The sequence below is a fragment of the Astatotilapia calliptera genome, chromosome 12 (genome assembly GCF_964374335.1).
Source record: "Astatotilapia calliptera chromosome 12, fAstCal68.1, whole genome shotgun sequence".
NCBI lineage: Eukaryota > Metazoa > Chordata > Actinopteri > Cichliformes > Cichlidae > Astatotilapia > Astatotilapia calliptera.
This window is the reverse complement of record NC_137433.1, coordinates 13,883,379-13,907,611: the sequence shown is the minus strand read 5'-3', so window position 1 is coordinate 13,907,611 and position 24,233 is coordinate 13,883,379. Positions and strand designations below refer to the sequence as shown.

Here is a 24,233-nt window from a genome sequence, read left to right as displayed (position 1 = left end):
GATGAGGGTTCACTCAGCAGCCGCAGAGCAGAAGCCAGGGGGAGTTGCAGTGACGCGCCCATGAGCTCCGCCGGCAGCCAGCTGTGCCTGAGTGACCGAGCCCCAGGCCGAGAGGCCGGGGGCACCCCACCCCCGAAGGGGCCCGAGCGAGCCCCAGGCTCCAGGCCCCGATAAGCGGCCGCCAAGGAGGATTGAAATTTGGACCTCAATACTCAATACAAGAAGAGGATCCTAAAGTGGAGGGCAGCCAAATTTAAAGTGTTGTTTTTCTTCTTTTCGGGGGCCGATTCCCAGAACTTTTTGATCATACCCCATATTAAGCCAATTCTTTAGAGAGAAAATGATCTGCTATAGAACAATTGCAAACCATTAGAATACTACTCTCTACATATACTTCATTTCATACATATACTTGACCCTTCAACAGCACGGTTGCCTGTGGTAGAACGTTACAATAACTGCCCAAAAAGTGACTAAAAGACAGTTTCTCCATTTTGTTTGTTTAAAAAAACAAAACAAACATTAAAAAAAAGGAAAAGGTAAATCCTTTCAGTTTCAGCACTTTATAGTTTTTCCATGAATTTAATCCTTCACTTTCACAAAGTTGAGACTTACAGGAAACTGAATAAAATGTAACATGTGTGGCAAACAGTATTTAATAAAACCAATAGCATCATTTTATTGTCCCTGCCTGGTGAGTTCTCACTTCCTCCTACCAATGTGCCCTTGTGACACAACTGTGACTGAAATATCAGAAACTTCTGTGTGTGAAATCGGTGCAGTTCCCCTGATAGAAACCTTTCTCTTGTTGATGTCACGGTTGATAAAAGTTTTTTTTTTTTTTTTTAAATGTCTATTTAGTTTTAGTTCTACATACTATACCGATTTACGTTGTTTCCATTGGATCTTGTCTCTTTCATGCTCCAGTCATTTGCCTCTCTGCCTGAGTGAGCCGTTGAAGATGGTGAAGCCAGATATCCACACTCTGGCCCACCACCTGAAGCAGGAGCGGCTGTATGTGGCGTCAGAGAAGCAGCTGATCCAGAGGCTCAACAGTGATGTGCTGAAGACAGCTGAGAGGCTGTACCGCGCTGCATGGATCGCAAAGCAGCAGCGCATCAACCTCGATCGTCTCATTCTCACTAGGTTAGATCTACTGTCACGATTCACTGTATTGTTGGCGAATAAGAGAAAAGTCCCGAATATTTTGTATTTTTAACCTATACGCAGAGAGCAATGTAAAAATTACAATTTATTTGGGGGAGAGTTAAGGAAAGTTGGGCATTTCCAAGATTTGACTTGGTTTGCAGAAAGACATTTTAGCCAGATTGGTAAGTAAAACGGAGCTAGATGCAAACATTTTAATGCAATTCTAAACTTTTAGTTGAGTTTGGTCTTTTTAGGGAGAAAAAAATGGAAAGATTAAAACTGCTGTTGGTGGAAGGAATTCTATAAAATGTGGTAATGACACAACTCTGTTCCACAGTGCTGAGGCCTCTCCGGCTGAATGCTGCCAACATGCCAAAATGTTGGAAGATACACAGTTTATTGATGGCTACAAGACTCTGGGCTTTCATGAAACAATCTATGGAGAGTTCTTGGCCAGGTTGAGGGATAATCCCCGGCTGGTTGCGTCCTGCTTGGTGGCAGGAGAGAGGCTGATCCAGGAGCACACTCAAGGTGCCATATATACAGTCTTCACCTCACTTTATGGCAACTGTATCATGCAGGAGGATGAGAGCTACTTACTACAGGTCAGTGATCCCACCTGCTTCTGCTGTTACACATTAGTAACAGTTTCATAGGTTTTCAGTGAGATAAGAGGTTTTCATCTGGTTCATCCATCTTTCTTTCCAACTACCAGGTGTTGCGGTACTTGATAGAGTTTGAGCTGAAGGAGAGTGACAACCCTCGTCGTTTACTCCGACGGGGAACCTGTGCCTTCAGCATACTGTTCAAGCTCTTCTCCGAGGGCCTTTATTCCGCCAAGCTCTTCCTCACTGCCACCCTACACGAACCTATTATGCAGCTTCTGGTTGAAGATGAGGACCACCTGGAAACCGACCCAGCCAAAGTGACGGAGCGCCTCACTCCGGCCCAGCAAGAGCGCTACGGAGAGAAAGGCTCTGAGGGCTACAAGCAGAGGGTGCAGGCAGCTGTCGAAGCGAACGAAGCCAAGCTGGTCGCTCTGGTCAACAAGTTTATCGGTTACTTGAAGCAGAACACCTACTGCTTTCCTCACAGCCTGCGCTGGATCGTGTCCCAGATGTACAAGACTTTGTCATGCGTAGAGCGTCTTGAGGTGGGAGAGGTGCGCACCATGTGTACAGATCTGCTGCTGACCTGCTTCATTTGTCCAGCTATAGTTAACCCAGAGCAGTATGGCATTATCTCAGACGCACCGATCAATGAAGTGGCTCGCTTCAATTTAATGCAGGCAAGTGGCGCAGCACGTTTTCTCTTTGTAATGTCATATACACGGCCATTCTGTTGTGGATGGGTTTACAATGTTTTTGTTTTGCCATACAGGTGGGGCAACTTTTGCAGCAGTTGGCAATGGCCGACGATGATGCAGACCCAAGGCGGAAAAGCAGTTTGTCCAAGTTTGATAAGGTAGGTCTGTTTCTGTAAACAGAGTAATGTGTTTTTTGTTTGGGTTTTTGGGGTTAAAAAATGAGGGGCCTTATGTACTAAGATGTGTTTTCTGGGTCTCTGTTTGGCAGAGTTGTGTTGCTGCTTTTCTGGATGTGGTGATTGGCGGAAGAGCAGTTGAAACCCCACCCATGTCCTCAATGAATCTTCTAGAAGGCCTCAGTAGGACTGCAGTCTATGTTACTCATAATCAGCTGCTTTCTCTGGTAGGCTGTTTTACAGTTACAGTATATGTCCCTGTTATGTGTTTTGACAAAAACAAAGTACTTGCAGGTTAATCGTTGGTATGTTATCAAATTTCGAAAATTTAGCTACTCTATTGAGCCACTCGAAGGTACTTGAAAGCCAATAGCAGGATGAGATGGCTCTAATTAATGTATTAGAGAAATTGTTCTAAGTATCCTACATATAGCTCTGTCTGACTTGATGGGATATGCATTAATACATGGATTTTTATTCAAGATCATAAAACAGATCAAATTCCTTTTAGTATGAAAGCTAGGTGCGGTCATTTACTCCAATCACTGCAAAAATAACTTTGTAGATGAACTGAAGCCGTGTGTAACTCCACACTGGGAACCAGTTTAGGTTTCCAAAGAACTTTGACAAATCCAAATTCGCCTTTAAGATCAATCGGATGATCTTGGAAAATGCTACATTCTACTTCCTGCTTACACTTCAGGTTCTAAGGACTGTGAGGACTTCATTTTTGATAGATATAATGTGCTCTGATCTTGATCGGAGGCTTATAAATAAATACAATCTATCTAAACTATTCATACACAAACATTGGTTCTTTGAGCAAAGCTGAGCAATTACTCAAAGCTGGAAACGGAGTAGCTTATATTAGTAACTTTTAAATTCTAAAGTAAATTTCCCTGCAGAAATCTAAATCAAGCTTTAGTGGTATCAAGAAGCTTAGTGCCAGTTTTTAAGTTTCTCTGTTTATTAGATAATTTGTCTTTCTGTGAGTTAATGAAGCTCTTAACATGCTTTTGTGGGCTTTTCCAACTTTGTGCATCATTGCTTCCTTGAATGTCTTATGAAAAACCTTATCTGGAGAAGTGCATTCTTAGTCCAAAATCAGATTTTATATGCCTGTACTTAAATATATACTGAGGGGCACCTCTCTGCACTTCTAATTTTGTCTGTTTAATTGGGACAGCTGGCTCAAAGTAGCTTCTGAAGAAGTCATTAGTGCAGAATTTAAGTAACGTATTCCAGTCTGCACTTCCAGTTATTACTCAGTACGTTCCACGAACACATGAAAACGGTGTAGTCCTTTTCCATGGCCTGTAATTGTGGCTAAGGATCAAACCATGTCTTACATATTACCTATAAAGAAGTCCTGGTAACTCGAGACTGTTTTCCTTGCAACTCTAGGTGGAGTTTGTTCGAGGCTTGATGGCAGGGGACCACCTTAGAGAGGAGGAGCACATGGCATTGGAGACCCTGCTGGCCAATGTGCCTCAGTCTCGGACTGTTAAGAGCAACAGCCTGGAGCTCACTCCATCCAACACCCCTCAGCTCTCTCCAGCTACTACTCCTGCCAACAAGAAGAACAGACTTCCTATAGGTAGCTTTCTCCACAGCACCTGTCCTTCTGTGACTCTGGTTATTAAGACTGTATGCACTGGTGTACATGATCTTAAAAAACCTTTGGCTTGATAAAACATCACAATTTGATACAAGGACTAGAAGATATAAGTCTAGAGTTTGTCTAATGAGGGGCAAAGTAAACAATTAGAGTTGAACGGTGATAGCTAGGGAAAGCCTGTATTTTATGAGAAGCTAATGAGCTACTTCTTAGCTTGTTATAAAGATAATTAGTATGGCCTGGATTGAGGCTCTATTAGAGAAATGACAACCAATTAAATTACCAAATATAAATGAACTAATTTTAATTGGAATGGATGGAAAAGATGCATAGATTACCTTCATTACCATTTTCAAGACAAATGATTCTGTAGCAACTCGCCTTAATTAGAAATGAATCACTTGTGCATTTATTTACTCAATCTTGACTACTTGGACTACTTTGAATTCTCAGATACTTTGTATTCTGTCTCCAACTCCCTACCTTGTCCTTTTCCTTTCCTCCTGTGCTGCCAATGAATGACCAGGACAACACTTAGCTGCTATAACATCCTGGGACCCCACAACCACCACCCTGTCTGCACACATTCCATTAGTAACCCCTTTTGGTGGGTAGCCTGTCAGTCGTGTTAGTGGACGAGAACCTAACCCTCATATCTGTGGCTTCTCTCAGCTTTATGTTAGATGACACTCATAAGACGTTGGTTCACGCTCCAAGCTGCACAGAAACCACGCTGCCGCACAACTTGTTACCTAGCACTGCTGTTGTCGTTGTGCTCTCAACATGCCTGCTTTGCCCTTCACAGCGCTTTGGCTGATTATTAGAGCTAAGATGTTATTCCACTCATTTTGTTTTATACGTTTTTTATTTTTGTTTTCTTCCCCCCCTGTTTCTTTGCTTCCTTAATCAGCGGAATATGGCTATTCATTACCGGGTAGAGTGGGGAAAATCTATCTTTCACCTTTTTCCCTTCTGGTTTATACCTCAGCTGGACTAAGCTAAAGAAGAAACTATTACAGTTAAGGATGGTCATGGTGACCAGTATAACTTAGAAACACTCAGATATCAAGTTAAATTTGAAGACCGTTTAATGGACAGTGCCAAAAAGTGTCTAAGAAAGACATTTGAGTTTAATCACATTCTTCAACAATGACTCAAGTGTGGTACCTCACATCACGTATTATCATGCATTATTCTATAATTTGTGACAACCATCTGAAAAAAGGTTAAAATCTAAAATACCAAGAATAAATCATCTATTTATTTTCTTCCTCTTATCCGGGTGGTGAGGACCTCTATGACGATGTCAGGATTGCAGCTTCCCCTGGTGGAAGATGGCTGCATAACATTTAGGCCACAATGTATTGAGCATCAGTTGAACTGTTAACAATTAAACGACTAGTATGTCTGGTACTGACTCATGATAATAGTAATGATTAGCTATCTAGTCACGCACACCCTTAATTACAATGTCTTCTTATAATCTCATACTTTGATGCCATAGTTGGTTTCTCACACAGGTGAAATTAATTGTATTAATTCGGGCTTAGCTTGATTATATTGGCTCCTTGAAACTTTTGCCAGCATTTGTTTCTCCTGTTTCAATTTGATTTTGCTTTTATGGGAGAATTATTGATAAAAACACTTGTTTTGCAAAGACAAATGCAATCCAGGGTGAATGCCATATGGCCTAATATCTTTCATTTGTGTCTAATGTTGTTTGGAAAATTCCATTGAGATGGAATATCAGGTGTCAATAGTTACTGTAGCATCTTAAATCTATTTTAAGGCCTGTGCTCGTTTCCAGTGCATGAACTAAAGAATATATGCATGACGTTATAGTTACTAAAAACTAAAAAGCAGGTAAAATATGTTAGACCCTTCGTTTTCTTTTTACGTGTGTATATCAAGTGCTACTCTGTGCTACAGTGCATTCGGCCTGCTATTTTTAAACCGTGAAAAGCAGGTAATTTGGTATTTGAATATACATAGTGCACTGTGTTTCAGTGTTGGTAATTTTAAATTAAAACAGTGAGTTTGTTAGTTTTGGAGATTGTTGCATGTTAATAAGTTGGACGATTTTTTTCCAACTGGACAATATGAGTCTAACAACTTGGGTGGATGTGTGTGAGCAGAGTAGCTCTAATTGAATAAACAAAAAGGCGGCGGCGAACCTATTATACCAGCTTGTGAAACGTGGCCTTTGAGGCAGGTTGTAGACTCTGCTGTACTTGTAGAGACCATAAAAACCAGATCTTCATGACTCTCAAAGTCATGCTGATGAGAATGAATGTCGGTATCTGCATATAAAAGATTTACATAACCATCATGACTTCAACCATCAGTTTGCAAAGACCTGTCTTGGAGGCTGAAGCTTTTAAGAACGATGAACGATAACACCGAGAAACACTGCATGCTTATGTGATCTCGACATGCCAGTTTCAAGTTAGCCACATCACAAAGCATGGCTTTCTTCATCCTTCTTACCAAAATTTTGAACTATAGTAAGACATAAAAATAGCCACAGAGTCTATGAACTAAAGTCATGGATCAACAACGGGACGTGAACGATGCCACATTAATTACAAAATACTGCCGCCACTCTGTTATGAACCTGTGGCAGAATGAGAAATGGTACAAATATAAAATAGCTTTCAACTCTAAAGTAATGTGAAACAGCAAATTATGGGCTCAATGGTGCAATTCTTTAACTTGCACTATCGGCAGATACGACCTCCTTAATTTATTTACACCCTTGCACATAATCGGACACACCATTTATTAACATGTGAGCCATCAGCAAAAGATACACTCTCAGGAAGTTCTTGAAATGTTTTTCTTCGACATGTCTGAATAAGATTGTTGTGTAACAAGTTTGTGCCACACTCTCTTAGCAGTAGAGCTGTCGACATAATTAAACAGTACCACAGTATTTTTTATTTTTATTTTTTGGAGTGGCATGATGAGCTAAGCCTTCATATAAAACTCACATCTGTCCGTATCTTAACATCTTAATCAGTAAACTGCTGAATATATTAAAGTAATATTTCTGATTTGTAAAGGATAACTTCATACATAATCAGCACTAACCTTGTTTTTTGTAGCAAATTACTGTCACACGTGAGATAAACTAATCTTATATGTCACATGGGTGTGTAGCTACCTGCAGATGACTATGACGCTGAGCTCAGCTTACATAGAACTCTGAGTCTGCTTTCCAGCTCCTGCCTGCTGCTGTTCATTTTCACACATGCTCTTTGGTTGATGTTGTTTTTGTTTAAAAACAGATTCCTTATTTGTGACTATAAAAGGGGAAAAAAAGGTAAAAATAACACAGTTCCCTTTCCTGTTTCCTTCAACCCACCAACCAGCATCTGCTCGAAGCCGGAGCCGTTCCAACATAGCCCAGGAGGGGGAGGCAGAGGCCAGCTCCCAAGAGTCCCTACAGGAGCTGGTACCAGAGGAGGTGCTGGTAATTTCATTGGGAACTGGTCCTCAGACTGTCCCTGGGATGATGTCAGAGAATGAGGTAATGTGACTTGATGCAATAAATTCAGTTGAATATATTTTTTTTCCTGTCAGTAAAGGGAAGTATGGTTACCTAGAGAATGTTTCTTCCAGTTTCCTGTTACTTTTGTGTTCTTGCAGTGTTATGCAAGATACCACAGATCTCACAGAAAACAAACTCCCTTATCTAAATATGACCTTCTGCTTTTACTCAGAATACCTCTAGGAAAAAAGAGCAGTATTAGCCCAAGTTTACAGCTGATCTTAAGTAATATTGTTGCATATGCTACCCTCTAGGTTTTGAATCAGATGGCTGATGGGGCCCAGGTGGATGGCCATGCTGATGACACTAAGCTGCATGGAAAACCAGACAAAACATTGCGCTTCTCTCTGTGCAGTGACAACTTGGAAGGAATCTCAGAGGGTCAGTCTGGAATGCCATGACGTGACATATGTTGTAGCTATGTTTTCCTTCTAAATTTTAAAATATGAAGGATTTCTGAAAGAGATTTTCATGAGAGTTTCATGTTTAGATTTGGAGAAAAGCACTTTTCCCCAGGTTAAAAAAATGTATACTGTAGCAAAACAACATAAGTGGTCTGGGCTAAAATATGCTGTACTTTAGTTTACTGAACTGCTGACTGAGTGACCTGTTGACCTTGCATGTCTTCACTTTCTAAAATGTATGTATTTATTCTTAACTTTAGGCCCTTCAAATCGTTCTAATTCTGTGTCATCTCTGGACCTGGAGGGAGAGTCTGTTTCTGAGCTGGGAGCTGGCCCGTCAGGGAGCAACGGGGTAGAGGCCCTGCAGCTTTTGGAGCATGAACAGGGTATGCATGTGTGTTTCTGAATGTATAGTTTAGTTGTAGAGGTTTAGAGGATTTTAGATACAGCAGTCCTCTATAAACAGACAAAGCGTCTGACAGCACCTTATCTTTATTTCAGCCACGACACAGGACAACCTCGATGACAAACTACGCAAATTTGAAATCAGAGACATGATGGGTCTGACAGATGACCGGGACATCTCCGAGACGGTCAGCGAAACCTGGAGCACCGACGTGCTCGGCAGTGACTTTGACCCCAATATGGACGAAGATCGGCTACAAGAAATAGCAGGTGGGTCGACGATTTGGGTCGCGTATTTGTAGACATTCATTGATCAGTAGGCAAATGAACGGGCGTACAGATCCCATGCGATCACTGAATATTTTATCAGAACCAGTCATGAATTGCTTACCACAGGGACTTTGTTTACGAAGTTGATTCAGGGACATGTCATTACTTTGTGGGTTTGGGTGAAATAGCATCAAATAGAAAAAATCTTTTAGTCAGTTCAGTTTCTGCAAAGATATTGCTCATTTTAGTCTGTAAGAGCCATAAATAATTATTTTGTTAGTCAAATATACTGAAGGGTGGAAATATAGGTCCCCAGTGAGAACTGTTTTTAAACTAAAGGAAAGGAATTTGATCTTTTTGTGTTTCAGATTTACAGATTTATGGAAACGGCTAAATAATAGTTGGTGTTGATAATCCTTTATCCTGAATCTATATTAAAATATAGGATATTGATATAGAGCATGATATTCTTTCACTGTACTGCAACCAACTCATGGATTTTATTGATTGTGCTGTTATCCTTTAATTCTTTGCGTGGCAGGGAGAAGGAAGTAAAAAATAAATGAAGATGAAGTTAATACAAAAACAGTGGTTGATAAGTACATGTGTTATTATAGTATGCTAATACGTAGGATGATTCAGTTTCTGCACTTTGTTGAGCCAAAAGTGTGACAGAGAAAGATGGGTTGGGAAAAAAAAATCAGGTTAATGTAATTTTAAACCAGCTGTGGAGATAATATTTGAGTCTTCTTCCTATTCAGCCCCTCATCTTCCTGTCTTCTTTCTCTCGGTCTTTTCTGTTCACATCCTTCCCCTGCCCATTTCTCTCGCTCTCTTTCTCTCTGTCTCTGACATTCACTCAGTCCCTGCAGTCTTATTGACCTTGGTTCCTTCTCATTTGCATCCACCATTTTTCATTCTTCGGAATATGGCGTTGGGGGACTTTTCCATCATTAAGTGAATTTACAGCGATTTCCTTATGTGTTTTCTCCAAGGGATTGGGTTATGAGATGCACATTAAATATCCATTAATACCTCATTATCCCACTGATAAGATTACCATGATAATGAGGCAGAAATTCTAATTGTTTCACTTCTTGTTGTGCCACTCATTTAATCATCCACCTGAAAGACAAGTACTCTGCGCCCCTACCTTGAAGACTGTAAACACGGACAGCGGGGTAGAGCTCTCCCACTGCCAATGAGAGCCCTGCCCCCGCCAACAGCAGCACACACTGTTGCCTGGGTGCTGGCACGCATGTAAGCTCATGCCACGCGTGTGCCACGAAGTGGAAGCATTTCGTACCAGGGGCACAGCTACCACAGGTTGACTTTCTGGTCATGAGCCTTGGACGCCCACTCCCACTCACACCTGCTAGCTCTTTTCCCTCGCCTCTGCATTCTTCCGCCTTGTTAAGCCACGGCTTCTCAAGCGGAGATGGAGGGGGAAGCTGTGCTGAGGAGTTTGCAGGAGTGTAGACAAAGCAGTAATTTGGTTGTGAATAATGCTAGGCTTAATCAACTGCTCAAAGTCATGGCCCCAGAGGCCAGGGCTGGGTGAGATATTACTATTAACCCCTGACCTTTGGCAGAGTGGTGCAGGTGCCTGTGGGTCCCAGCATGGAATGCATGTGACCTCTCTGTGTGCAAAGCTCACTGCTTCTGAACCCCCTTCTGCGAGTGAGTGGTTTATCTAGTATTTTTGCTTATCTCTGGCCTTTTTGCTGTTGTTTGAAAGTCAGACCTGAAGATTTGTTTATTTATTTTTATTGAATGTTTACACATCAAATCAGTACATTAACGACGGAGAGAAATTTGCCTCAAAAGCGCTGCAGATGCATACGATATGATCCACAAGGATAAAGCGATCTGAATACATACTGATCATTTCCACACAATTTATTAAGTTCCGTTCACGAATCTGATAATTTTACCTTTATAAGCATTTTTGTGCATACACATGTCTAAAACTACACACAACTTCTCTCTCGCTCGCTCACATAACCTTTAATACATGTGGACGAATTGCCTCGTACGCACAGATCACGTCACATCGCATGCCGACGTGGGGTTTTGAGACAAATTTAACGCGACCATTTTCGCACAATTCCACAAATGTAAGCTGCGTTCAGTTCCAGTGTAAAACTGGGACATCTGGGCTTTAAGTTACACACAAATCACTGCACACATTTGCAAATCTCAGTATATGCTTGTGGATCATGTTGTATCATATCGATCATATCCTCTGCAACCCTTTTGAGGCAAATTTCTCTCCATAACGAACTGTCATGGAGTGAATATAGATACAATTATTTCATGAACTCGTCGACTTAATAGCACTGACAAGTAAGTCATTCATCATGCCAAATACACTTTCCCACTCCCGAAGGGGTTAACTCTTTGTCTTTTTCTCTTTCTCTGTTCTCAGGGGCAGCTGCGGAAAATATGCTCGGCAGCTTGCTGTGTCTTCCTGGCACGGGTTCAGTTCTGCTGGACCCCTATGGTTCCACCATCTCAGAGACCACAAGCGAGGCCTGGAGTGTAGAGGTCCTGCCTAGTGACTCAGGTGGGGGAAGCCAGGGTTTATTCTGCTGTTCCAGTGTCCTTTTGTTTTCACACTCATCCTCATTGAGTATTGTCTTATAGGTCTCAGGTGTGCGTTTGCATTCACATGTGTGCTTATTTATGCATGCAGTATATTTATGTTTCTTCCATATAGTAAGGAAGGGTGGGGGGAAGGGACACCAGGTGTGGTTGCACTGCATTCATACCAAAAAATGTGCACGTGCATCTGTCATCATATTTGTATGCACTTGCTTGTCTTTCAGGGCAGATCTGCCAGTGCCAGTAAAAGGCAGCTTAGGGTTTCCTTAGAGGGACCACCAGGTGTGTTTGCACCTGTGGTTGAGCAGTGGGGAGGGAAGCGCAAGGACAGCAGCTGTCCTCAGTCAGCTTACATGGTGTCAGTTCTTTATCTGGCTCCGACTTGCACGATACTGCTCTGAAACTGGTTTGTGCATTTTGTTGTGTGTTTGTGTGTCACTAATCAGTCAAAGCATCATTAACATTGTTACGGTGTCTTTGCAAGGCAAATGCATTATTACGAGTTGCAGATTATATTTAGTCCGTTCTTGCAAATTGAACATTTAGACCAAACCTTTTGTTAATGGGAGATTACGTGCTTGAGTCCCTCTATTGAAAACCAGCGTTTTGTGAAAATCAGTCGAGAGCTTTATTAACAGTGTTTCTTCAAAAAGCTTGGGCCTTATGTTAATTGAAGTAGTACACCATTTCAATATGTGCTGTGCAGAAATGACATGCATGAGTGCCTTGATTGCTTTTTTTTTTTTTTTTTTTTTTTTTTTTTTTTGGTTACGTTTGCCGCCCCTGTTGTTCTCTGTAATGGCGTGATCGGAGGCGTGCTTCAAGTAGAGCGCTTGTTTCATGGCTAGGCAGCAGAAAACTACACTCCGAAGAGCACTTCAACAACACATTATTACTAACGAGCATGCAAATGAGTACCGCTAGTAGTGTGGAGCCTCAGGGTTCGACCCAACTGCTCCGTTGGGTAGCCACAGAATTGGCTATACTAGCTTTATTGTTTGGATTGGCAGTTATAAGACATGATCATGTATGCTTTATTTGTTTTTTTTTGTTGTTGTTTTCTTTTTCCATGTGTACAAAAGAAGGTAGTGCAAAATACTATCATCACAGCAATCTTCCTTGAGTAAGTTCAGATTCTTGTGGCCATTTTCATAAGAGAGATTTTTTCCCCTGTTTTTTCATGTGCAGAAGCCGCAGACCTGAAGCAGGAGGAGCGTCTGCAGGAGCTGGAGAGCTGCTCTGGGGTCGGCAGCACCTCAGATGACACAGAGGTCAGAGAAGTCAGCTCGAGACCCAGCACACCGGGCCTCAGTGTCGTCTCAGGTATAAACACCTTGTCTTAAATCTACTTTATTGGCTTCTGTTTACTATGAAAGATCTCATTCTGTTTTTGCCTCATTTTGTTATGTTTCTCTACTGGAATGTCGTTGCTAAATTCAGGTTAGATAAAACCATTCACACTCTCCTTGCTGGTGTGGAAAGAGTGGTCATGTTGTTAGGAGGGTCCTTACCAGCATAGTGGGGTCCAAGGGAATTTTTCTGTATGACGCAGAGGTTAATGTTCATTGCCTTGTCCATGGGCTCAGGTGCACGTGTTATGTTGACGTGCATGAAGTAGTATCCTAGATTAAGAAGCCAGCGGTGACGTTCCTGGTTCAGCTCACAGGAAAACGTCCCACGGGATCCAGCCGATGGATAGTATGCGTCTGATGATCACTCTTATCTGTGTCTTTCCCATAACCCACGGGGAGCTTACGCTACCAATTTAGAGGTCCCAGTGGGTTCCCGGCTGAGAGAGACCATACAGCATAGTCTAAAGAGAAAAATATCCTCTTTTGTTTTAGAACCATTGCACTTGCAGTTTTGCCCAAAACCTTGTTTCATAGGTGATATTGAGTTGTTTTTGTCCTAAATGTCAAAACACCTGTTTTGTGTGGGGGGTGCCACAGGTATCAGTGCAACGTCAGAAGATATCCCCAACAAGATTGAGGATCTGAGGTCAGAGTGCAGCTCGGACTTTGGAGGGAAGGACTCTGTGACCAGTCCAGATGGGGAGGAGTCAGGCCACGGTAGGAGTGTGTCACATCCCCACTAGGATGGCCAAACCATCAGTCTAGAGTCTGTCTGGTCACCATCTATCCCTGTCACTTTTACAGCTGTCACCAAAGTAAATCACAGTTTTGCTCCCTAAAACCATAAATATGACTTGAGGTTATATCGAAGGGTTGCATGCTCTTTGCTGGGGGGCCGACTTTGGAGACCACGGTACAGAATAAACCAGCACTTCATAATATACTGGCCCAACCAATACAACCCGCTCTGTAGCTTTGCAACATGTGAAAGTGCAGAGAGGAGCGCCCTAATATTTTCACCTTATCACATCAGGAACATTTTGTTGCAGGTCATTTAGGATATGTTGAGTGGAGATAAAACTAACAATTCCATCCGAGCCAGAGGCTGGGTCACGGCCTGTAGCCTGCCATACCACACTGAAGTAAGATGGCAGTAGACTGCTGACATATTGCTCCAATTTCACTTACTTTTTTGAAATATGGAGGCATTGGACGTACTGGGCTGGCCCACTTGAGATTAAATTGGCCTATTTAAAAAATGAATATTGGTGTGCATTGTAATTTCAGCGGCTCTGTAATGAATAGTCTTCTATATCTTTGTTGTTTTTTTTCTTTTCAGGAGCACACCATCTGACATCTCCACCATCACAGGTTGATTCCTTGCTGGCCATGTTTGATCCCCTTTCCACCGCCGAAGGTAATTTGCACTCCCAGAATGCTCTACAGCCAATGAGAGCTAAAAATGAGTATCATTAAATCCCTGCTATAATGTCATGGAATCGCAGAACAGCTTGAGCTGTGCAAAATTTACTCCAACCCCCAATTACTGGACATATTACTGTAAGTGCAAGTGAAATATCTCTTCATTGGCATCATTTAGAATCTCAAATTATTCTCAGCAGTCTTTGTTCTGGCTTCTGTGCATTTTGTTTGTAGTGCAGGTGGAAATGTTTGAGAGAAGTGTGTGTGTGCGTGTGTGTGTCTGTGGGGCAAGGTGAAGGGATGACAGGTTGAGAGACCTCACCCCAGGCTCTTTGGCACTGTCCCCTTGTCCCACTGTGCTCATGGCACGAGGCTGCCATTGGAAGCTTTTCAGGAGAGCGTCTACCCTTGGAACAGGTGGCCTACACCTAGGGCTCATCTCCCACCTACATCTCTCTTTAGCAGTCCCCCCACATTTTTGTTTCTCGTGAATGTTATGTTTAGGGACTGCTCTTTAGAAGCAGGTGAGCTTTTATGGTACAGAGCAGCAATTTTTGCCCTCATAAATTGATTTGAGTTTTATTAGTATATTTAGGGCTATAAATAAAGATCCACAAATGCACTTGGAGGGAAAGAAAAGAGTGCAGTAAGCTGTTAAGTGGGTAACTTAAAGCTCAAAGATAATATAATCAAAACTAGGGCTTCTTGAATATTTTCTCAGTGCTTTTTTTTTTTTCTCCCTTGCCTTATTACCTCAGGCTCCTCCACGGGAACAATAGTGAGGCCAAAAGTGCACTATGCCAGGCCCCCTCACCCCCCTCCCGATCCTCCCATCCCTGAAGCCAGTGCCCTGGGGCAGGAGACTCGCCACTCTCTTTTCACACCCCACTGCTTGGCCCAGTCCGAGCTGGAACACACCAAGCAGCGCCACTCGTTCCCTGACAGGCTGGTCCGCAGCCGCAGCTCTGACATCGTGTGCCCAGGTCGCCGGCCCACGAGTGACCCCGGCCTTAACCGGCGGGTAGCAGTCGAAGAGCGCGACCCTGCCGGGGCTTTCGCCTTGGGTCCATCCTCATCCCCCAGCAAGGACTCCCTGAAAGGAGAGGTAACGAGCTGTTGTGTAGTTGGGCTGCTTTCATAGTCGGCTTTCAATAAACCACCTGCTAATGTTTGATTATAATGTGCTAATTTACATTTAAAGGTTGAGGACAGAAAAGACAGCGACGATGAGAAATCTGATCGCAACAGGCCGTGGTGGAAGAAACGTTTTGTGCCAGCCATTCCCAAAGGTAAGGAAACGGGTTACTTGCAAGTCTTTCCCTGTGCCGAGAAATGAACTTGTGATCAGTGTGATTGCAGTGTGCCTTTTATATGTTTTGTGGTTGGGGGGGGGAAGAAAACATTCTCTTAATCACAACGGACAGGAAATATCACACTTTAAAGAGCAGAGCAAAAAGCAATTTATAAAGTGAGAAAGAGACTGATGATCCATGTTGTCCACTCCATTGCTGATGTTCCAGTTGGAAAATGATGTTTCTTGTTGTTTGAAGTTGCTCTAGAGACGTGTCCAGTCCTTTTTCTCTCAGGTCTCACTAGCTGCAGATTTATATAGACTTTTCAAAGCTAATCAGTCATCAGAGGAGCTTTAGCTGTGTAGATTGTATGGCTGTAGCCCTCCCAGCAGTGCTGTCAGCCAGCGGCTAATGGTCATTAGATAGACCTCTCTGTCATCAGCGCTGATAGATGACACATCTCTTGTTGGAGTTCTACTCAACAACCATCTCTCATACATCTGTCTGGGAAATAATGAGCTGTGCCTTCACAGAATTAGTGCTTATTACTCTTTAAGATAATGGTACTTCTAAAGTAAACATTGGATTGATATTCATAAAATGCAGGACTGGAAAAAGTCAAGGGCTTTGACGTCTAAACCGCCACCTGTGTAAACGCCATTGTGTTTGTCCTGCTGCTCTGCATGGTGATTCAGTCGTCCCGCAGAGCAGCAGCCTGTGCTTGAAAGGCCAACCCTGTCTGTTGTGTTCCTCACAGTGCTGTATTGGACGGCTGAGAGTGAAGTCCCAGGTAACGCTTCCATGCTGTCATCATCGAGCTAGCTTTACTGCTGGAGCCAGCGGCTGCGTGCCTTGCTGCTTTGTGCTGCCTTAGAACTGTAGAGCTGTGATGTGACACGGTGTAGCCTGAGTTCCCACAGTCGCGTTTCTCATCGACACCCGATTTTCTGTGTTTCGCTATGTTTTTTTTTTTTTATTCATTCATTCACTCATTTTTTACTCCCTGGCGAAAACAGAATATGAATGTAGATATTTCATCCAAGTTCTCCTGTGTGTGTGTCATCAAATTTTAGCATCTGTAACTCTGCTGTGTTGGTGCCTTTATGTCAATAGAATAAGCGTCAGTAGGGTTATGCACATCCATATACACTACCTCTTTTATAATTAGTTACAGTATGTCTTTGGGATATTCTGCTTTAAGCCAAAGGTCGAATTACCATCAAAATGTTTGCTTTTTCTTTTTAAAAGCATTCACTGGTCTAATACTTTGTAGATGCCATGCATTACACACTAAGATTTTTCATCTCCCATACAAAAACACCAAAGACTTAACAAAAGTGGCTGTCAACAGGCGATTTGTGACCAGGTGAATGGATTGCCACTCTGTTTTAGTTAATCACACGTTTCTGCCCCACAGCTCCAATTGCAGCATTTAGGAAAAGGGACAAACAAGAGAAAGATGAAGTTGTCCACAATATCCCGCAAGGTCAGTCATGGTTTGTTTTCAGTCTTGATTGCTAAGCAGAGATCCACCACTGTGAGTTTAATTTGAATTCAAGCTTCTTTTTTCCTCTTTCACCCTCACAGATGACCCGTTGCTCAGATCGAGCACTCAAGCCCAGGCAGCTGAGGACATCCTGGACAAATACAGGAACATTAAAAGGACCAGCCCGAGTGATGGAGCCACAGCCGGAGCCTCCTATGATGGTGCAGGAGGTCAGAGCAGAGAAAAAAAATCAAAACACCATGCATGCACGAGAGGTAGACCTGCAGGAGACATAATACATTAATATATATTTATGCTTTCTTTACTTTAACAGATCTTTGTGTTGAGGACAATGTGCATGACGCTCAGAGAGAAGACACTTTGCAGAACATTTCTGCAGATGATCTCCCAGACTCAGCCAGCCAGACGGCACAACAGCACGAAACAAAGTTCTCTTTCAGGTCATAATCCAGCACATAGCCAAGCTCTTTTGACACTGACACTTAAATTTTCTTGATGCAGATGATTCATAGATAGGGCTCAATTGATTTTTTTTTTTTTTCCCCCCACAGTGATGCAAAGAAGAAGTTGAGGTTGGCTTTGTGTTCTGCAGACTCAGTGGCTCTGCCTATCATGGCTCCTGCAACTACTCGAAATGGGCTGCCTGATCACATGGATCCTGAAGGTAAAGGTGCTTGAACACCCAATAGTTAATCTATCTGGTTTCATTTCATTTGATTTTTATTTTACTAAACTGAACATGCTGCCATGCTGGATTTGTATGAATATTTCTACTGAGTACTTAAAAAAACAAACAAACGGATTATGAGGTGGAATTCATTTAAAATTTGTTTAACAAGAAATTAGAGTGTACTAATTTAGAGCAGCACCAAAAGTTTCTACAGTGTAGGTATCTTTGTCACACACTTCCATTGGGAGCGAGGCACATGCCCTTAATGTTGGCAACCATCCATCCTGCTCAGATTGTCCTTAAGCAAGACACCAAATCTGTGCCAACTTCACCTTCTGAAGGTTTGGGGCAAGGTTGAAATATGGGGGATGTTGAAAAGTTCAGTGAAATATGGTCATACGCGTGTGGCCATATAAAATAATCTCAGTTTAATCGAAAATAGGCAAGTGTTCTAACACGTCACTAAGTAAATGCAAGGAAAGGATGTTCTACCAAAACCTGATATCAAATGTTTAATACATTTATAAACTTTAATGTTACTCGTTCTTTGGGGCTTTCATTGACATTATATCTCACTGTTGTCCAATGCACACTGCTGTCTCTTGTTTTCAGAAAACGAGATTGTCTGCTTCTTGAAGATCCAGTTAGCAGAAGCCATCAACCTTCAGGATAAGAACCTGATGGCCCAGATCCAGGAGACCACTCGGTGCGTCAGCCGCTTTGACGCGCGCACCTGCAGGAAGCTGCTCGCTGCCATTGCAGAAGATTACAGGTAAATCTGGAGGGTTTGGAAAGTCACCCTTATTTGTGTGTTTTAATTAGTTTTTTTTTTTTTTTTTTTTTTTAATGTAATGAAACGCAGAGCTACAGTGAAAATGATAAAATGCCTGTGTTTCTCTTTGTTTCCTATAGAAAGCGGGCACCGTACATAGCCTATCTAACCAGGTGTCGTCAGGGCCTGCAGACCTCTCAGGCCCATTTGGAGAGGCTCCTCCAGAGGGTGCTAAGAGACAAGGAGGTGGCAAACCGCTACTTCACCACAGTCTGTGTTCGACTTCTCCTCGAGCATATGGAGTCTAAGATGCTCGATTTCATTAAAGGTATTTCAATGTTTTCACATTTAGTTGAACTGAATTCTTTCTTTGCTTAGTCCTCCACATTAGAGATTCCTGCTAGTGTGACATTACTAAATACTTTACCATTGTTGTTAGTAGAATATTTTAATTTTTTTCCAAGTATTTGAAGTGCCTGCAGTCTGTCCACAAACTCGAGCGCAGCACGACGGTTACAGATACTAATGTCATTTATTGAAGATGCGAGGCTTAAATCACTTTCTCTCTCCAGCGTTCCAGGGGTGCACAGCAGCCGACGACAAGACAGCAGCAGTGGAGGATTTTCTGCGCTACTTGTACGGCGCCATGGCCCGTGATGCCATTTGGCAGTATGCAAGCGAGGACCAGCTGCAGGATGCCCAGATGGCTATCGAACGCAGTGTTATGAACCGCATCTTTAAACTGGCCTTCTACCCCAATCAGGATGGAGATATTCTCAGAGACCAGTGAGTAGCACACTGCCAAGCAAAGTGCTTCACTAGGCAGTATTGGATTTCTTTTCTTTTTTTTTTTCTTTTTTTTTAACTGTTAGGAGGATTTAAAACTGAAACTCTAGAGATAGCAGAACTTTTATATCTTGGCCTTTATACAAGTTCACTAAAGGGCTTTTGGCTCGGTGTAAAAATGCCCTGTAAGGATCCTGTGACTAATTTCAAAATTTAAGTAAATATCCCCCATTTACTTGTATGAACATTGCATGTATAAACAGATTGCATTCATATATGTTGGTGGAATCCATGAAAGCAAGTTTTGTAGGTCAACTCCGTTGTATTACGTGACTACATTTAATTCAAGTCTGGCTTTCTGTTTCGATTTACCTTATTAGTATCCTGCTTTTGCTCATCTGTCAAAGCACTTTGTAAACAGTTGTTGCTGTGAAAGTAAGTTGATGTGTGTTATTGTTGGACAGATTGCGTTCTCTCACTGTTGTCTTAAACCCAGGTGTCTTTCTCTCTCTCTCTCCCCCCCCCCTCCACACACACACAGGCTTTTCCATGAACATATCCAGCGACTCTCAAAAGTTGTGACAGCAAATCATAAAGCTCTTCAGATCCCAGAGGTATAAATATATATCTATTTTTTAACATATTCTCAGTTACCAAAGAAGGGAGATACTTTAGAGGTACTGGTACTTTAAAAGCTGATGATTTTGAAAAACTTCCTGGTTGTAGGTTTACCTGAAGGAAGCTCCCTGGCCTTCTGCACAGTCCGAGATTAAGAGCATCAATGCATACAAGACGCCACGAGATAAAGTCCAGTGTATACTGCGGATGTGTTCCACCATCATGAATCTCCTCAGTCTGGCCAACGAGGATTCTGTCCCTGGAGCAGACGACTTTGTTCCCGTGCTCGTCTTCGTCCTTATTAGGGTGAGTCTGTTCTTTATTCTTCCCTTTTTATTACCACAATGTAATTTCTTCAACTTTAATTGTAAGAATTTAGATGACTTGTTGACTTTTAAAATTAAAAAATCACCATCATAAAAACTTCTCATAAAAATGAATGCTGTGGCAAAACACCATAACGCCGCTGCTAAGCTGTGTATATTTTTATATGTAAATATGTAAAAAAAAAAAAAAAAAAAAAAATAAATAAATAAATATATATAAAAATAAATAAATATGATGCTGCATGAGCTTCGTTGAGTGGCTAATGCGAGCCCATCCCCACGTCTCCTCCCCTCCAGGCAAACCCGCCCTGCCTGCTGTCCACCGTTCAGTACATCAATAATTTCTACGCCAGCCGGCTGAGTGGGGAGGAGTGCTATTGGTGGATGCAGTTCACCGCGGCGGTGGAATTCATTAAGACCATCGACGATCGCAAGTGAAGCAGAACAGCCACCTGTATGGGCAGACTGCGGGGGAAGGAGCCGGGAGACTGGGAGACTTCCCAACCAACTGCTCCCTCTGCACAGCTTATAAAACCTGGCCCTCAGCCTGCTCTGTATTTGTATAGCTTGTACATAGCCAGAGACGTTGAGAGATTACAAAATATATATTACTGTACGTATGTGAACAAATCCAGGGTTTGAGCCGTAGTGGGGAAAAAAACAAACAAACAAAAAAAAGGCCTATGGGAAAAATTGGTAACATATTAACTTTGAACCTGATTTGAATTTTTCCTTTTATCTTCTTGTCTTTTCAGTCAGGTTTCCTTTTGGGGTCTGTATTAGGCATTTTATATATACATAATTACAATATGACATTAAATCAACATTATCCTGTATAAAGGGACCAGACTTCCTTGATGTGATCAATTTTTTTTTTTCCCCTCCCCGGGGTGAAAGGGAAAGGCTTCCAATTAAATTACAGTATAATGTTCACTAAACCCATTGTGACACAGGAATTTACAGTGAATGATAGTTACCGGTGGGATTTAGTGACTCATAAACACTGAGATCAGTTCACAATTAACCGTACTACTCCCAAGGTTACAGTATCAAAAAAAACTAATAGGGCAGCTTATATCATGAACTGTTTACCCCAATGTGCATCGATTTGGACGTAAGGGCCCACATATTTATATGAGATAAAATGTATTTATTTCTGTCATTCTGTTTAATGCTTTGTTAATCTAGTTTTTAACAATGAAAATGCATATCATGCCAATTCAAGATGTCAGAGGCAAGCGATGTTACTGTAGACTTGCTAAAAAATAATGCTTGAGTTCGGAAAGGCACCTTAGCAGTGAGTAGCCCTTAGGTGAGGATGCTGGGTGATTAACAAAGACAGGGTGAGCTCATGCACAGAGCTTTGGTGGCATTTTTTTTTAAAAAAAAAAAAAGGAAAATAGTGCCTTTGATGTGGGGCACGCTGTACAGGTAGTTACTTTTTTTTCTCTAATATATAACCCAACATAAGAACAATCCCCACCCTTAAGTGCATACGTGCACACAAAAACCAAGACACACACACACTACTCCAACGGGCCAACCATGTCTCATTGAGACATTTTTGTCCAGCCCTCACTGCTGGCATCATAACATTACCGACTGTTGCGTCTCGGTCCCTTTAACGATATCCCCATTTCGGAATTCTAGATCCTACCTCAAAGTTGAAACCAATGAGCCTGATATCTGTCTGTACACAGTAACTGTCCTGCATTGGTTGACACCAGAGTACTGGATCTTTTTTTTTTTTTTTTGTGTGTGCAGTAGTTGGAAATGGTTGCAAACAGGGAAAGGAATGAAGGAAAAGTTGGATATTGACCTGCTGTGATGCTTGTTGTGGTCGCGTCACCCTTAATTAAGACAAGCCTTTGTTAGTGAACAAAGACATTTTAGTTTCTAATCTTATACCTGAGATGCCACATGTGTCCACATGGGCAGACTAGTGAACAATTGGATATTGGCTCTCTACCTCCTCATTAGTTCAACAAAGGGACTCCTGTTTATGTGCACTTATCCCCCCCTCTTTTTCTTTTTCTTTTCCCAATTTGGTGTGCTGTGATATCCCAGTGTCATTGTATCTTTCCAATTATAGAACAAGCATGTCTTTAATTCTCAAGAAATGACTAAAACTCCTTTTCTCTTGAAATCCTCTGCTTCATTTTTGTATACAGGCGTGCTACATGTATTATAGTTTTAAATAACCTGTTAGTTTTCACGGGAAATGACCTGACAGCACAATACACAGTAGTATAGAAGAGTAAATAATCAACACTATTGTTACTGACTTGCAGTTTATACTGAAGTGGTTGGTGTAGTACGTGAGTGTTTCCTTTTCTTTTCCTCTCTTTTCTTTATTTGTCTAGTGAGCGTGTGAGACGCCTGTGCGATTGGTTGACCCTCTGCCTCCTCTTGCATGAAGTCATTGAATGGTCTGTACACTGTCAATCATTGTAAACTGTTAGAATAGGATCAGTATTTGCCACAGGCCAGTAATTGAACCTGCAAGAGGATGCAAAGTTTCTGTGCCCGTGATACTTGCATATCTGAACTCAGTGGTTTATTTTGCACAAAACGGATGTATTTTCCTGGAAAATTTGAGAGGGAACGGTGCATTTTTTTTGGGGGGGGAGGGGGCTTGTAGTCATCTAAAGTAACCATATTTAGATTTTAAAAAATGAGTAGCAAAGATGAGCACCATGCTGTTACTTTCAAACTGGTTAACAGTTTATGGGTAACATCACAAATGCTTAAAAAAACCATATGTATATATACATATATCCCTGTGTGTGTGTGTGTGTGTGTGTGTGTGTGTGTGTATATATATTCGTCTACAGTAGCATATGCAAAGGATTTGTATGTGTATCTACACTTCCTTGCAGAGTCTGTGTAATCAATTTGATGAGAAAACCATGCACTGGAAAATCAAGTTGCAGGTTGCATCTATACTAATGAGGTTTATGTGATGTCACTGTAATTGGAAATACATACTGCACACAGCTGATGAAATTATTTGGACCTGGCTAATGTTTCAGATAGCCAATCGTAGCAGCTACGAATTCCCCCACCACTCACTCCCAACTGAAGTGCTGATCTAAACACAAAAAACGCGTATGATTGTGTTGGACAAATTTGTAATTTTAGCCTTGATTGTATGCAAGCCACTCTGGGCAGTGGTGTGAAGTGAGAAGGCTAAAGGAGTTCATCCATTCTTCAAAGCTTTACTGTTCTGTTCCCTGTACGATTGAGCTGAAAGGCTGAGCAGAGGAGAGAAAAAATAAGAAAGGTTTTACATCTTGCATCTAATTTTAAATTTTATTGTAAGCTTGCACAATTATGACATGCGGAGAAAGCCGGTTTGTCTTTACTGTGATTAATGCATTATGTAATTCTTTAAAACCAATAAAAGAAGCGGAAGTTTTCTTTCTTCCCCCTCCCCCCTTGTTTTTAACATTTTAAAATTTAAAATTTTGTGCTTCCCTGTTCTTCTCTGGCTCCATGAGAACGGGAGTGTCTCACACACACGCTGTACATGCACAATAGTGTATCGTTATTCTCTGGTTCCTTGGACAGTTGTAGGTATATCTGGCTGACGGTTCACACAATAGAAATGAAGGTAAGTAAATTTATGCATGGAATATAATTGTTAGTGGGGGCAGTGGAGCAGCATCATCCAATCTAACAGCCACAAATAGCAACCTCTCAGCAAACATTTCATTACTGCTGACAAGTGTTTCGGTGGATTGTAATTGGAGATATCCCCTCATCTAAAAGCCCTCCTTACTTCACCGATTGCCTCCTCTAGTACACTTTTTTTTTTCTCCCTCTTTCCCATCATAAACTTCTTCGTGGGGTGCTTTGTGTCCCCTGATGATATCTTGCAAATGTTAATTTAAATTCAAATTTTAGTGTGTGAAGTTAATTAGTTGCATAAGCCAGTGGCTAGATAGGCCAGATTTAGCGATGGGATCTTACGACTATGTGGCACTTGGCTGATTTGAGATACAAG

The 24,233-nt window shown here is 41.8% G+C and overlaps 1 protein-coding gene across 2 annotated transcripts in view; it reads left to right on the top strand.

Annotated features, from left to right (window-relative positions):
* gapvd1 (GTPase activating protein and VPS9 domains 1) overlaps positions 1-21,076 on the top strand; it is a 30,240-nt gene extending 9,164 nt beyond the window's left edge. The window contains exons 2-28 of one of the 2 annotated variants that reach the window (XM_026186779.2): positions 928-1,146; positions 1,487-1,754; positions 1,865-2,437; positions 2,530-2,613; positions 2,724-2,858; positions 4,036-4,228; positions 4,776-4,856; positions 7,621-7,778; positions 8,054-8,180; positions 8,464-8,589; positions 8,705-8,878; positions 11,307-11,444; positions 12,671-12,805; positions 13,432-13,551; positions 14,174-14,251; positions 15,015-15,361; positions 15,458-15,545; positions 16,966-17,034; positions 17,136-17,264; positions 17,369-17,495; positions 17,607-17,719; positions 18,338-18,497; positions 18,638-18,825; positions 19,070-19,283; positions 19,825-19,897; positions 20,010-20,207; positions 20,525-21,076. In XM_026186779.2, the coding sequence (XP_026042564.1) occupies positions 962-1,146; positions 1,487-1,754; positions 1,865-2,437; positions 2,530-2,613; positions 2,724-2,858; positions 4,036-4,228; positions 4,776-4,856; positions 7,621-7,778; positions 8,054-8,180; positions 8,464-8,589; positions 8,705-8,878; positions 11,307-11,444; positions 12,671-12,805; positions 13,432-13,551; positions 14,174-14,251; positions 15,015-15,361; positions 15,458-15,545; positions 16,966-17,034; positions 17,136-17,264; positions 17,369-17,495; positions 17,607-17,719; positions 18,338-18,497; positions 18,638-18,825; positions 19,070-19,283; positions 19,825-19,897; positions 20,010-20,207; positions 20,525-20,665 (4,422 nt within the window). In that variant the 5' untranslated portion in view covers positions 928-961 and the 3' untranslated portion in view covers positions 20,666-21,076. The remainder of the gene's footprint in view (positions 1-927; positions 1,147-1,486; positions 1,755-1,864; positions 2,438-2,529; positions 2,614-2,723; positions 2,859-4,035; positions 4,229-4,775; positions 4,857-7,620; positions 7,779-8,053; positions 8,181-8,463; positions 8,590-8,704; positions 8,879-11,306; positions 11,445-12,670; positions 12,806-13,431; positions 13,552-14,173; positions 14,252-15,014; positions 15,362-15,457; positions 15,546-16,965; positions 17,035-17,135; positions 17,265-17,368; positions 17,496-17,606; positions 17,720-18,337; positions 18,498-18,637; positions 18,826-19,069; positions 19,284-19,824; positions 19,898-20,009; positions 20,208-20,524) is intronic. The other variant, XM_026186780.2, reaches the window with a different exon arrangement.
* The last annotated feature ends 3,157 nt before the right edge of the window (positions 21,077-24,233 follow it).